The sequence below is a fragment of the Dreissena polymorpha genome, chromosome 2 (genome assembly GCF_020536995.1).
Source record: "Dreissena polymorpha isolate Duluth1 chromosome 2, UMN_Dpol_1.0, whole genome shotgun sequence".
NCBI lineage: Eukaryota > Metazoa > Mollusca > Bivalvia > Myida > Dreissenidae > Dreissena > Dreissena polymorpha.
This window is the reverse complement of record NC_068356.1, coordinates 18614063-18627552: the sequence shown is the minus strand read 5'-3', so window position 1 is coordinate 18627552 and position 13490 is coordinate 18614063. Positions and strand designations below refer to the sequence as shown.

The window sequence follows — 13490 nt, the reverse complement described above, 5'->3', positions numbered from 1 at the left end:
GGTCCAATGTCCACTTTTTTATCAGTACACAGTATTCAAAAGTATTAACAGTTTGTTCACAATCTAACCATTAATTTCTTCTGTTTAACACAAAGAAATGTTGAATTCATTTCACAAACAATTTAATGCATAGTTTTATGAGGATGTGACTTCCTTCCTGACAAATTACCTATACACATGAACATTTACATTCCAAGTATCACTATGACATCACAATGAGGTATCAACAATTAACCTTGGTAACATGGACATAAATGTAAAATAATGTCAAAGTTTCATACTAAGTCATTGAATCATGAAAATGAGATGAAAGTTGCACGACCATCTGCCACTTTTGAGCATGTATATGCAGACTGGAGATCTGGTACTATATTTCCACTATTACCAACTGATGTAAAGTTGTGGAAACTAACATCTTTGTACACAGCTTTCTGTCAGAAGCACAAAGTTAAAAGTTAGAAAATGAAGTTTTATTTTCGGTGCATTTCAGATGTCAGTTGTGTTAAGGTATATCCATGTTTTCAAAGGATTTATTGTTGATCCAATCATTGTAATGTGTGCCTCAGTATAAACAGAGATGATTTTTTTGCTATGCAATGTAATCAATAGTGATTGAAAACTCATCTCAATAGAAAACAAGTTTAAATCTCCATACAGTGGTTTACACAGGTAAACAAATGGTATTGTGTTGATTAGTTAGATCAACTCACATTGGAGTCTGACAAATCTCTCAGGTAAATACATGTATATCTTCAAGAAGAGTTTGATTGGGTCAGCAATAATACTGCTTCATTTTTTATAGTGTAGGTAAGATATGCAGATATATATTGTACATGTATGGGTACTTTAGAGCTTTTCACAAGGAGTGGAATTCCACCCTTGTTGAAAGTACTGTGGAGACCTCTAGATTTTTTATATTCAATATGCTTTCCTTGTAGATGGAGTGTGGTCTCGCCAACACTTACCCCTTATTTTTTTTATTTTCACATGTATGTGTCTCAGCTGGCACAGTTTTGCATATGAAATACACATATTTTAAGACTTTAATAGAATTTGAACACATCTAGTAACAATACCGATCCTTTAATTCTGCATCGTCAAAAAGTTTCAGGCAGAGATTTTGTGTGAAATCATTAGAGATCTTTCATGAATTAAAGTTTGGCTGTGGCTTCCATATTATTATGATTGATGAGCTACATGTACATGTGTATTTCCAATACCTATATGAGGTATGTTATACCGAAAGACTTCCAGTATAACTGATCAATGTGATTATTTTCCCTTATTGACAAAAAAAATGTATGTTAGGAGTAGGCAACCATAGCTGTCTCATTTTTACGTATAATGGCTTCCAGTGGTATGAAGTAATCAACCTTTAACTTATAGAGTGGCATATCAAGAAGATTCTTTCAGCTCTCAATGACATTTAATTTTCTAAATTGTACATGTACACAGACAAACATTCATAAATGTTAATACATATTATGCAATACCTATATACTGTAAATAAATATATTTCCACATGGACATGATTAATAACAAATGGCATAAATTTGAAAACAAAAGAAAACACATGTACAAACGAGTATTTGCATTTCCATTCTTCAAGATAAATTGTTTCTTGTGCATATTAGATTTATCAGAGAAAATGTACTATGTTTTATACAAAAACATATATTTTGATTAAAACCTTAAAAACAAATGTGTTCACCTTGCTTAAAATAATGATTGCAAATTTACAAATAAGAGATGATGCCTATGCTTACAACTCAATTTCAAACTTTTAATTTAATAAAAAAGATCATCCTTATAATCTTTATTTTTTCATCACTGCACATACAAATATTTACATGTATAATAAATAATACATTAAAGAATTGGTATCTTACAACAAATACAACATGAACATGTCAGGCACTAACTGAAGTCACAAAAATGTCCTAGAAAAGCAACAATTTCAAAGTTCTGTTGGATGTGCTAAAACAAACTGCATCACATCACCAAATATGTCAAGTCCATGGCTCGTTGAATTTCTGTTGATGGCAATTGTTGTTTGCAGCTGTTGAAAGTTGTGCTGACTCAAAGGGCAGGGATCACGTGGAACAAGGTAGGTGGTGTCATCTTCACTCAATTGCAAATCTCTAATGGCATCTGAAACTGCTTCATTTGGAGGCTGCTCAATGTTCCGAACGCTTGTGTAACGCTGGCTATCACCCTGGACTAGTGACTGGAACCACATCATATTTGGTGTTCTATTGTTCTCTGTTCTAATCTTGTGTGTGTTGTGGGTCTCCATCCACTGTCTCAGAGCTCTGTCAATTATCGGCACGAACACATACTGCAAAACCCATCTATGTGTTTTATCATTAACATTGAGCAGCTGTCTTTCCTCCATGTAGTGGAACAGCTTGTAAAACGTATCTAATACCTTGGTGAAAACATCCCGCCAAAGTCTCTCTATGCGTTGATTGTGTACTGATGGGCCTGTCAGGAATGACCCTCTGCCATCGCCATTTACTGATATCATTAACCGACCAATGTCCCCATATTCTGTACCGTTGTCAACTCTGACTCTACTCGGAAAACCGTACGCTTTCACTGACTGGAGGAAGAACGACGCAGCTGCCTTAGAGGTGTTACAAGTGGCGGCCCTAAGGAAAGACACCAGTCTGGAATGTCCATCGATTCCACCATGGACAACTATTCCCCATCTGAAAAAGATCAAAGAAAAGTTTGATAAGTTTCTGTTTTCAGATTAATATTCATTACCTAAACATGCCATGAGAAATTTCTTTATACCTAGTTGATGCATTTGTATAAGACTGAAAGCTACTTCTACAAAATAATCTCACTTTAAATATGCATGAGCTCAATGTGTACAAGTTTTCTGACGTTATGCAAGATATGCATTTGTCAGTAAACAACTAAAATGTAAGAGGGAAGAAATTTTTGAAGTACAAACAATGTACATGTACATTCGTAACCGATGCAAAAAGCTTTCTTTGTTTCTGTTTGTCATAATTGCTTTACAAGTTCCGCAATATAAGATACTATACACTGCCGTCAAAATATGTGATCTTCATTGTTTGACAAGAATTAGAGGAATAGACTTACTATTAATATTAACTGTTGGCCAAGAAAAACACGACATAAATGGCAAATGTTATCAAAAGCAATGCAGATTTGACAAAGCTATTTAAGTTTGAAAAAACTTTAACCTAAGTAACCATAAAATGAAAAAAGTCAAATTTGGCAGTTATTCATGAAAATAAAGAAAATGAACATTATTTTTTTTCTCTCAAAATTTAAAATTTACTTTGAATGAAATATAATGAACACAACGAAGGTTTTGTGCAAGTTTCATCAAAATCCATAATGATCTGCTAAAGGTATCTGCCTGTTTGAAAAAGTTTGGACGACTGCAACAATGAGGACAGAATTTTGAAGGTTTTTTTAATTTGTGAAAAAATCATATTTTTGTGATATATCCCCCATTGTTCATATTTAGGTATATACTGATACCAACCTTATCAAGGAGTGATGTGTATCTAGATGCCACACAGAATTTGCTGTTGGTACACTGTACTTCCTTCTTTGTATAGTAGCTGACCACCTCAAGGCTGTACCAGAAGCATCTACATTTCTCAGCATCTCTCTGCATCTTTCTCTTTTAATGGAAATGCCTCTTGTCTTAAGATAAGCATGCACCTCAGCTGAACCTTTATAAAGAAATTAATATGCAAATTACATACAGGTATATATACATATGTACTGTACATATGAAAATGAAACCAGACACTCCATGGACCCTGTAATCGCTCACCTGGATTACAGTTACATAAAGACAAATGTACATGTAACTTTAAACAGTAATATTTTCTACTCTATATTTCACATAGAATCCCATATGCATGATATTTAACTATGTTTGGTTGTGGTGCCCATCTTGGATGTCAGACCAGGTCGTCTGATGCAATTCTGAAAAGCAAACCATTTAGTGACTGTTCAACCAAATTTTGATTTCAGTTGAACAAGTAGTTCCAGAAAAGAGGATTTTTAATTAGTTTCCTATGTGGCCCTACAAATGTATGTGTTATGTAGAACTTTTTTTTCTTGTTGCCATTTCCTTCAAAAATTGATTCCAGCTGAGTAACTGGTTTCAGACCAGTAACCATTTTAATGAAACACCCATACATTGTACATATTGAAGTCCTTTGTCAAGCAGTTTCAGAGAAGATTACTAAAGGCCTTAATCGCTCATCTGTAAACCATGAAAAAAGGCAATAAAATCCTGTTAGGCGTGTACTTATTGATAACTTTTTTCCAGTTAACTAGGTGTGCTTATCGGTTGCTTTTTGACTTTGAACTAGCTGACAGAAACAGCAATACTCTTTCAATGTCGATATAGGTTGTTGTCTTGTGTCTTATTTGTTAAAGTGTTTGTCTTCTATATCAATCTCAAGAGTTAAGTTCAAATTCAACTGATTTTTACAGTTTGTTTTTCTGTTGTACTGTCCCACATCTGTCCCAGGTTAGAGGGAGGGTTGAGCGCTCACTAACCGGTTTAACCCCGCCACATACTTTATGTGTCTGTCCCAAGCCAGGAACCTGTAGTCCAGTGGGTATAGTTGTTTTTTATGTTCACTGTTATTCGTTTTACGTTTTTTTCAATAGATTAGGTTGATTTTTGTCCTTTATGAATTAATTTCACATCATTTATTTCGGGGCCTTTTACAGCTTACTTCATGGTATGGGCTATATATATTTATATATATATATATATATATATAAATGCCTATCATTGAAGACCTTGTGTTGACCTGTAGAAGTTTAATTGTTGGCTGCTTTAAATTTAGTGGATGGCTGTCTCATTGACAATCATACCACATCTCCTATTTTTATACTAACTCCAACATCAGTGAACGTTACATTGAAGAAGGATGATAATTTCCTAAAGGATATTTGTAAAACCAAGTACATGTACATTCGCAACTTAGTTCAGCATGAACAAGAAGTTCTGTAGACAAAACCATTTTTATACTGAATTTCTCGTAGGAACGTTAACCTTTGTTAAACTAAGTTCTGCTGTGGACACCTTTTTTGGTTGGTTTGTATGGTCATCAGATAAAATCCTAAAAGGCAACTACTACCTAATGATCATTTCACCAAAGTTTTTTTTAGCAAAAGAGTCCTTTAGATCTAATTTCCGTTTTGGCGGCCGTCTTGGTTGCATGGTGAGGCTATTGGATATAATTTTGTAAGCCGGCAACTCCAGGACTATTCCATCAAATTTTGGTCCAAATTGGGTGAGTGGTTCTAGACTACATGTATTTATACATGTAAATATTGTATTAATTTTGTTATCTGGATTTTCTTTTTGTAAACCAGTTTTGTTTTCTGGAATGTCTCTTGAATTTTAAGTCTCTCAAAACAAATTAGAAACAAAGGCAAAATGACACATATTTAATTCAATGTCAGATAATGTGAGTTCAAGCATAAATGAGCGGGCTAATTTCAGCACCAGTTTAATGTAGTCGATTCAAATCTACAAAGATTTTTTAACAGCAGTTCTTTTCATATGACTTTAAGTGTTGTAGATCTATGTGCATTGTATCTGGATCGATTGAGATTTAATTAAGGAAAATCTTCATTTTTATCAATACTTTGTTTAATTTGCAGAGATTCCTAGGTATGACCCAAATGACCCCTTTACTTCACAAGTTATCATTGCATTGTATACAGAGTATGCAATAACATTTTAAGCTCTGGAGATAACAAAGAGAATTTTCAATTTATCAGAAATACAGATATTTTGCAATGGAGATATGAATTAAACCTTAAATCTGTGTTTGAATTTACCTGAATTAGGGTGGTCTCTGTTGTATTCTGCAACAATAGAATGCAAGTCGTCGTCACTAATATCTGTGTATGATGATCTGATCTGCATGTTGTTGGATCTTAATCTGCTATATAGTGTGTTGGGATGAAGGACACCACCTAGTAAACCTTTCTCTGCTATCTCTTTCACTGTATATCCCATATCAATTAGCTGTTGTAGTTTGCTGATGTCAATGTCACATAGATCTCTGCCACGTCCGTGAGGGTTTGGTACTGTGTCCTCTACAAGAGAGAAAAGTTTAAAATAATATTATACAAATAGGCATGTAATTTTAAAGTTTACATATGTAGCTTTTGTAAACTACAGACTCATGCAGTCAGAGGGTTGAGTCACGAGAGGGAAGCAGGAAACCAGTCATAAATTGCAACTGAATCAATTTCATGATTTGCAACAGTGTGATTTTTCTTGTGATTCAATAGGAACAATCAACATTAATCAGTCTTAAATACACATAGAAATGTCAAAAACACAAACAAAGATGCTTTCTATCTGTTAGGTATGATGGTATAAAAAGCTGCACTATACATGTTTTTTGAACATGCAGAAAATGAAATTACTCTGACGCACATAAAGTTTGTTCAGTCTGCTCTGTAACTTTACCATGAACTATAGTACTACATGTATGTATTTATTTCCATGTTATCTGATGGTTTGGTTTCGTAAACAAATGAAATTATAGGTACTTTAATGCTATAATAAAACCAGAGGCTCCCCGGAGCATGTAATCACCCACCAGAATTTACTTACAAAATATATCTAAATGCATATGGCTGACAACAGATCTATTAGGCAAAAATTTCCCACAGGATCATAGGATTTTAACAAAGTTTCAAAGTCAAACAAATGCTGGCTGATTTTCCAATAACACATTTTTTTTAAACAACTTCTGAAGAGGACCATCAAATGATCATTCACACACACACATAAATTCAATTGGCCTTCAAGTATCTAACAAGATGAATTTTATTTCCCATAGGATTTAATGTTAAACTATGTCCAGCTATGGCAGCCATCTTGTTTTACCGATCATCATCAACACATGGCTTCTTTAGAGGTCCATCCGATGATCATTCATGCATTAAATCAATTCAATTGACCTTGTAGTTTCTGACAAGAAGAATGTTATAAAATTTCCCATAGTGTTCAATGTAAAACTATGTCCAACTGCAGAGGCAATTCTATTTTTCCAATCGCCAAAAAAAACCCATAACTTTTGGGGTTTTTTATGTAGTGCAATAGACACTTTACCAAATCATTTTTACTCGTCCTAATATATGATTATTATTATCCATCTACATTTGTAGTATGGTTTGGTTTCATTAACTAATTTTGGTAGGAATAAAAGAAGAAATTTGGGATGCCGATAACTCCCACTGTCATAAGCATATCTTAATGCATTGATTTTCTGTCATTGTGGCCTAAGCAACTATATTGTCCAAAAAACAGAAAAAAGTAATTTATTATGTGTCTTTTATTGCACGAATCATAGTTGTATATGATAAGATGATATCATATAAAAAAAATCTGTAATTGATTTTAACATGCCGATAACTACTAATGTTGTTCTATTTAGCTTTTAAAACTTAAGTAATATAAACTTCCAGTGAGTCTAAACTGTGGCTGCAAACTATGAAAAACTTAGAGAAGAATGTGTCCATGGAACACAGATGCCCCCGCTAAATGTTAAATACCCCAAGTCCATCTGTAAACAGGAAGTGGTGACCCGATAAATCTGAAAATGCCATACACATTACAACTTGTCACGATAAAGCTGCATATTAAATTTCAAATGATTTCCTATTGTCACTGCAGAAATATGCTTGACGGAAATATAAGTGTTGTTATTGCTAAAAACAACTTAAGTCCATCGGTCAACAGGAAGTGGTAATCCGGTAAATCTGAAAATGCCTTACACCGTCCAACTCATCATGATGAAGCTGGATACTATATTTCAAATGATTCTCTTTAGCCATTGCAGAGTTATGCATGACGGAAATAGTTAGAGACGTACGGACGGACAGACATCAGTGAAACTTAATGCCCCCGTCGTTTTGACGACGGGGGCATAAAAATCCGTAATTTACCAGCGAGTTGAAAAAAAATAGCAAAATGATACAGGTTTATTTGGTCCACATTGAGAAAGCTATTCTGGCTCTATTCTGTTTTACAATTTTTAACAATAAGGCCAAAAAAAAAAATATGTGTGTTTCCGGTTTCATGCCTGAAAAAAATAGGTTAGGTAGGTCGGAAAAGTTTTTTTTTTTTTTTTTTTTTTGAAAATCGGTAAAATCCGGAAATTTTTCGGGGTTTCTCCGAGTCCGGTCCGGTATTACATACTCTCCAAACCGGAAGTTGTGAAATTTTTCATGTTGGTTTGCAAAACGTGGTTTTAACTCAAGTTTACCGCGATTCAGACAGATTTTTATCGTGAAACATGCTTAGTAAAAGACAAATCTCGATGTTTGACAACTTTTGGCGCTAAAATAAGGTAGGGTCGGACATGAACACAATTTTTTTTTTGACAAGCTGAAAAAAATGTTAGGGTCGGGGCCAAAAAATAGGGTCGGTCGGGAAACCGGAAACACACATATTTTTTTTTTTGGCCTAAGAATAATCTGCCAATATTTATCCAATGATGTTTTATCAGTGACAAACAATATCAGAACAAAGAGCCTGTCAGAGGGGTACTATTTGTATGGTAATCTAGACTATTTTATAGAAACATTTTTTTTACAATAAAAAAAATAGTTAAATGATACATTTGGCACTTAATTTGTTTTCAATAAACAAACAGAAGTGGTAAATGAAATAAGAAATGATACCTTTGGCCAACTCTCTAATTTGAAAACAAATTTCCATTTGACATTTTGTTTAACAAACAAACTCCTGATTAGTAAATCATATTTCAATTGACAAAGAAAATTTATTAACATCAAAAGATTATACAATTAAGGAATGAATCCCAATTGTTTTTAAACAATAATCAACACCTTGAATGGAACTCTTTATAAATTTGTTAATTGTCACTGATTAAACATTTGATACTCTTTGCTTGTTGTTGTGAAAACAAAACTTACATGATCATAATTATATTGAGATGTGATTGTTGTGTTAAACATTAACAGAAAATAAAATTCATGTCAATTTTTTTTACATAAATGATAATATAGTAGATATTTTATTAGGCCAAAAAAAATGATTGTTGGTTTCCCCTAACCCGGACGGGTCAATTTTTAGGTGCCTGGTCATAACTTTTTTTTTGCTATTTGAAAAAAATAAAAATAAAAGTTTACCTGCCTGGTCTTTTCTACACATTGAGGTTGTAATTTATGTTGTTTTCATAAACAAAATTGTGTCATATTAGTTTTAAACTAAGCTTTAAGGGCAAACTGACACTTCAATTCAATATCTTTCACATGTTTAATTTGCATCTTTAGAAAAAAATAAAGCATCACACATTCCATTTAAGAATTAAAAAAAAAAAAAAATAAATTCCTGCCTGCCGGGTCTGATTTTTTTGTCCATGTTAGGGGAAACCAACAATCATTTTTCTTTGGCCTTAGATAAGACAGGAAATGGGGAGGTATAATATTGTGAAATATAGTGGTGCCAGAATAACATTTCAAGTCAGGCTTCATCCGTGACGGGCCACACGTGAATGGGAGTGGATCAACCTGTTTGTACTGATTAAAATACGGGGTTTCTGAGAAACACCTGGTTAAAAATTGTTTTTTTCCAGCTTTAATATATAATACAAGAGGACCCCATGTATTCCTACCTGGACAGCCTTTGAAAACAGACTATACATGAACATGCACGAAAATATCATAAACAGTATATCCATGGCGAGGGGAAGGCTTTTCATGGGGACTCAAGGATGAAGCAATTTTTACTCCGGGATATTGGGAATGTCGTTAAATTTCTTAAGGAATTAAGGAAAAATGTTATCAAGAATCTGGATTCCTATCCAGAATTTGGAAATTTTTTCAAATTTTACATCAGAATTATAAAATAAACACACAAGTTTCTTGTGAGAATTTAAAAACAGAAAATTTGATGTGAATAAAAACTTAAGATCAGTCCCAGCCAAACTCAATTTATTTTTACTGGACAGGAGGTCCTGTAATATCAAAACTTTTACAGGACCTTAAAAATTTTTACTGGACGGTCCTTTATTTATGTTTTGCATCAGAAAATATTATACTGGTCAGGAGGTCCTGTAAGTGTGGTCACCTTACTGGACCTCCAATTTTTTTACCAGTCATGTCCTGAGGTCCTGTGAGTTTGGCTGGGACTGTAAGATATGCATTGCGGTTTAGATCTATTTAAAACAATTTGCCTAACATTTTTTATACCTTTATCTGGAATTTGGGAATGAATTTAATTTAATCCAGGAAATCGGGAAAGGACTCAAAGGAGCAAAATAATAGGTACAGGATTTCGGGATGGGACTCCCTCCTTACCCCCTTTATGCATGACAGGCCAAAAAGTTTGTTATATTTAGCATTCTACTCACCATAACGATCAACTGAATGACTGCTGTGTTGAGCATGTTGAGTCAAATCAGGGAGACTATCTCTGACTAACACTACTGACTGGATGGTGCTCTTCAGTAAATCATCTGGGACGGTGTGGTCATTCTCAAGTCTCTGCAAGTTTGTAAGAAGACTGGCGATCTGGGTGCGAGCTGCAGAAACGTCAAGGTTGCCGTTCTGTTTGCCTCTCTGTACATCTCTGAGTGTTATTGAAACTCTTTCAAGAACACTGTCAGCTGTAGGTAAATGCGTGCGTTGTAACCGATCCATTGCAAAATTGTAAATGGCGGTAGAAGATAATCCTTTCCTGTTTACGTTTGTTACGACGTTTCTGATTGGCTTAGGTCTTCCGGATCATTAACTGACCAATCAAAACAATTCGACTTTACAACTTAAGTAAAATTCCTTACTAAAGTTGAATTCGTGTAACTAAAAACATATTTTAAGTAGAAAAACCTATTTTAACGCAACTTAATTGAAAATAGTACAATTGATAGAGAAAATCCTTGTTAAGTTGAATTAATTCAACTTAAGTAAGAAAATTACCATTAAGCACCGTTAATGCATTTTCAGTGTTTTAATTAGCGTTAACGCCGCGGGAACCACAAAAACTACTTAAATTCATTTTAAGCAGCGTTAATTCGAATTAAGTAACTTAAATTGAATTTAAGTAGAGAAAAACCTAGTTTAAGTAACTTAAATTAGTTTTTCTCATTTTTGTGGTTCAGGCGTGCCATAGTTGGTACATGATACCTCAACTCATTTAGTGTAGCTACATGAGTATCAGCTCATTAAGTGTTGGTACATGATGACTCAACTCATTTAGTGTAGCTACATGATCACTCAACTCATTTAGTATACCTACATGACTCAACTCATTAAGTGTAGCTACATGATGACTCAGCTCATTTAGTGTAGGTACAAGATGACTCAGCGCATTTAGTGTAAGAACATGATGACTCAACTCATTAAGTGTTGGTACATGATGACTCCACTCATTTAGTGTAGCTACATGATGACTCCGCTCATTTAATGTTGGTACATGATGACTTAGCTCATTTAGTGTAGCTACATGATTCTCAACTCATTTAGTGTTGGTACATGATGACTCAACTCATTTAGTGTAGCTACATGATGACTCAACTCATTTAGTGTAGCTACATGATGACTCAACTCATTAAGTTTAGCTACATGATGACTCAACTCATTTAGTGTAGCTACATGATGACTCAGCTCATTTAGTGTAGCTACATGATGACTCAATTCATTTAGTGTAAAATCATGATGACTCAGCTCATTAAGTGTAGCTACATGATGACTCAGCTCATTTAGTGTAAAATCATGATGACTCAGCTCCTTTAGTATAGCTACTAATGACTCGACTCATTAAGTTTTGGTACATGATGACTAAACTTCTATTTTAATAGATTCCTAGAAGACACTGATCATAAATTTGATTATGTTTTGCGTGATAAGCATCACCATTGCCAACATTCAAGATGTTGTAAATCAAGCGATTATTTAGGCTTACCGAGGCCATACTTTACCATAGGAGATTATTGTGTATTAATTACATGATATAACTATTTGATGTTAAGGCATAAAAGTGTGCACAATAATTACAAAATTGTTTACCAGAAATTTCCGTGATGATTGCAATGCCAAACAATTACCAGTATTTGCTGAGTTTCAATCATAACGCAGGAATATTCCATATGTTTAAATTTTTTATAAAACAGATGTGTGCTAAGATTCAAATATTCACTTTATTGTAAACATTTCCTTACTGGACACCATTTGAATGATCTTTCTCTAGCATTGTGTGGGTGTAACAAGATACTCCAGTAAAAGTATCACTAATATAACACAATTTAAACAAGAGCTCCGCGGTCGGAGACAAATGCCCCCCCCCCCCCCCCCCCCAAAAAAAAACAGGGCCTTGACACAGGATTTTTTGTAACAAAACTGATCAAGAGTTTGTCTATCCTAATCGTGTGACTAAGTCATTTAAATAAGTTTTAGTTGACATAGAATTATGCATTTGTTAAATCATCTTTATAGTAAATGGGTTGAGAATATTATAGTATTATAACTAGGGGTTATCTACTGTCTAAGGCCAATGCACATGTGAAGTATCAAGCCAATCGGTCAATTCGTTGAAAAATTATTGATCAGAAACGTTTTAATACTTATTGTGCCAGTGACCTTGAAATTCGACCTAGTGACCCCAATTTCAATAGAGGTAATCATTCTACTGCCCAAGACCAATGCACAGTTGAAGTATCAAGCCAATGGGTCCATTTGTTCCATGAGTTATTGATCGCAAACAAACTGGTCTACCAACACACAGACAGACAGACCAAGTAACCGACATCCAGCAGTTTTTTTTTTAGAAAACGGGGAAGACGCTGAACCCCGGTGAGTGAAAGGGGAAAATAGAGTGCTAAAGAGACATATTTGTGGAAAAAAAAACAACTGTTTAAATCAATGTCTTTAACTAATCTACAGAGGCATGTCTATAACTCATCTACAGAGGCATGTCTCTGTCCATTTTGTTCTTAAACACATTAACAAGTAAGTCAAAGTCCTCCTCTGATAACTGATCCTGGAGTTTTCAACTGTATTTCTGTACTGGGGGCAGAAACGATGTCAATTTTCGAATTTCAGTTTCATGATGAATGGGTAGACGATCTAGATCTGCAACAGTATTGGAAATGGAAGGTGCGGCAGCTGCCAATTGTCTAGTTTCACTTTCACAATGTTCGATGTTGATTACTTCCGAATCCTGCTCAGGGTTTCAATGGTTTTCGATGATTTATTCTTAAACAAGAGCTGTCATTTGGATGACATATGCCCCCTATAAACGCTTTGATAGAAATTATGAGCATTTTTCGAAACCTAAACGCAGATTTCGAAACCTAAACACGGACCCCAAGTTCAAGGTCAAGGTCACAGGGGTCAAAATTTGTGTGCATATTGAAAGGCCTTGTCCATATTATACACATGCATACCAAATATGAAGGTTATATCTCAAGGGACATAGAAGTAATGAGCAT

The 13490-nt window shown here is 34.3% G+C and overlaps 2 protein-coding genes across 2 annotated transcripts in view; both read right to left on the bottom strand.

Moving 5' to 3' along the window:
- The window catches only part of LOC127866100 (cAMP-dependent protein kinase regulatory subunit-like), a 156405-nt gene that overhangs the window by 111593 nt on the left and 31322 nt on the right, over positions 1 to 13490 (bottom strand). The window lies entirely within an intron of this gene.
- On the bottom strand, positions 3 to 10934 carry LOC127866099 (uncharacterized). Its single transcript, XM_052406500.1, has 4 exons — positions 10416 to 10934; positions 5860 to 6120; positions 3527 to 3719; positions 3 to 2711 (listed from the first exon to the last, which is right to left on the bottom strand). The coding sequence occupies exons 1-4, from the start codon at positions 10702 to 10704 to the stop codon at positions 1958 to 1960; spliced, it is 1497 nt and encodes a 498-aa protein (XP_052262460.1). The 5' UTR covers positions 10705 to 10934; the 3' UTR covers positions 3 to 1957.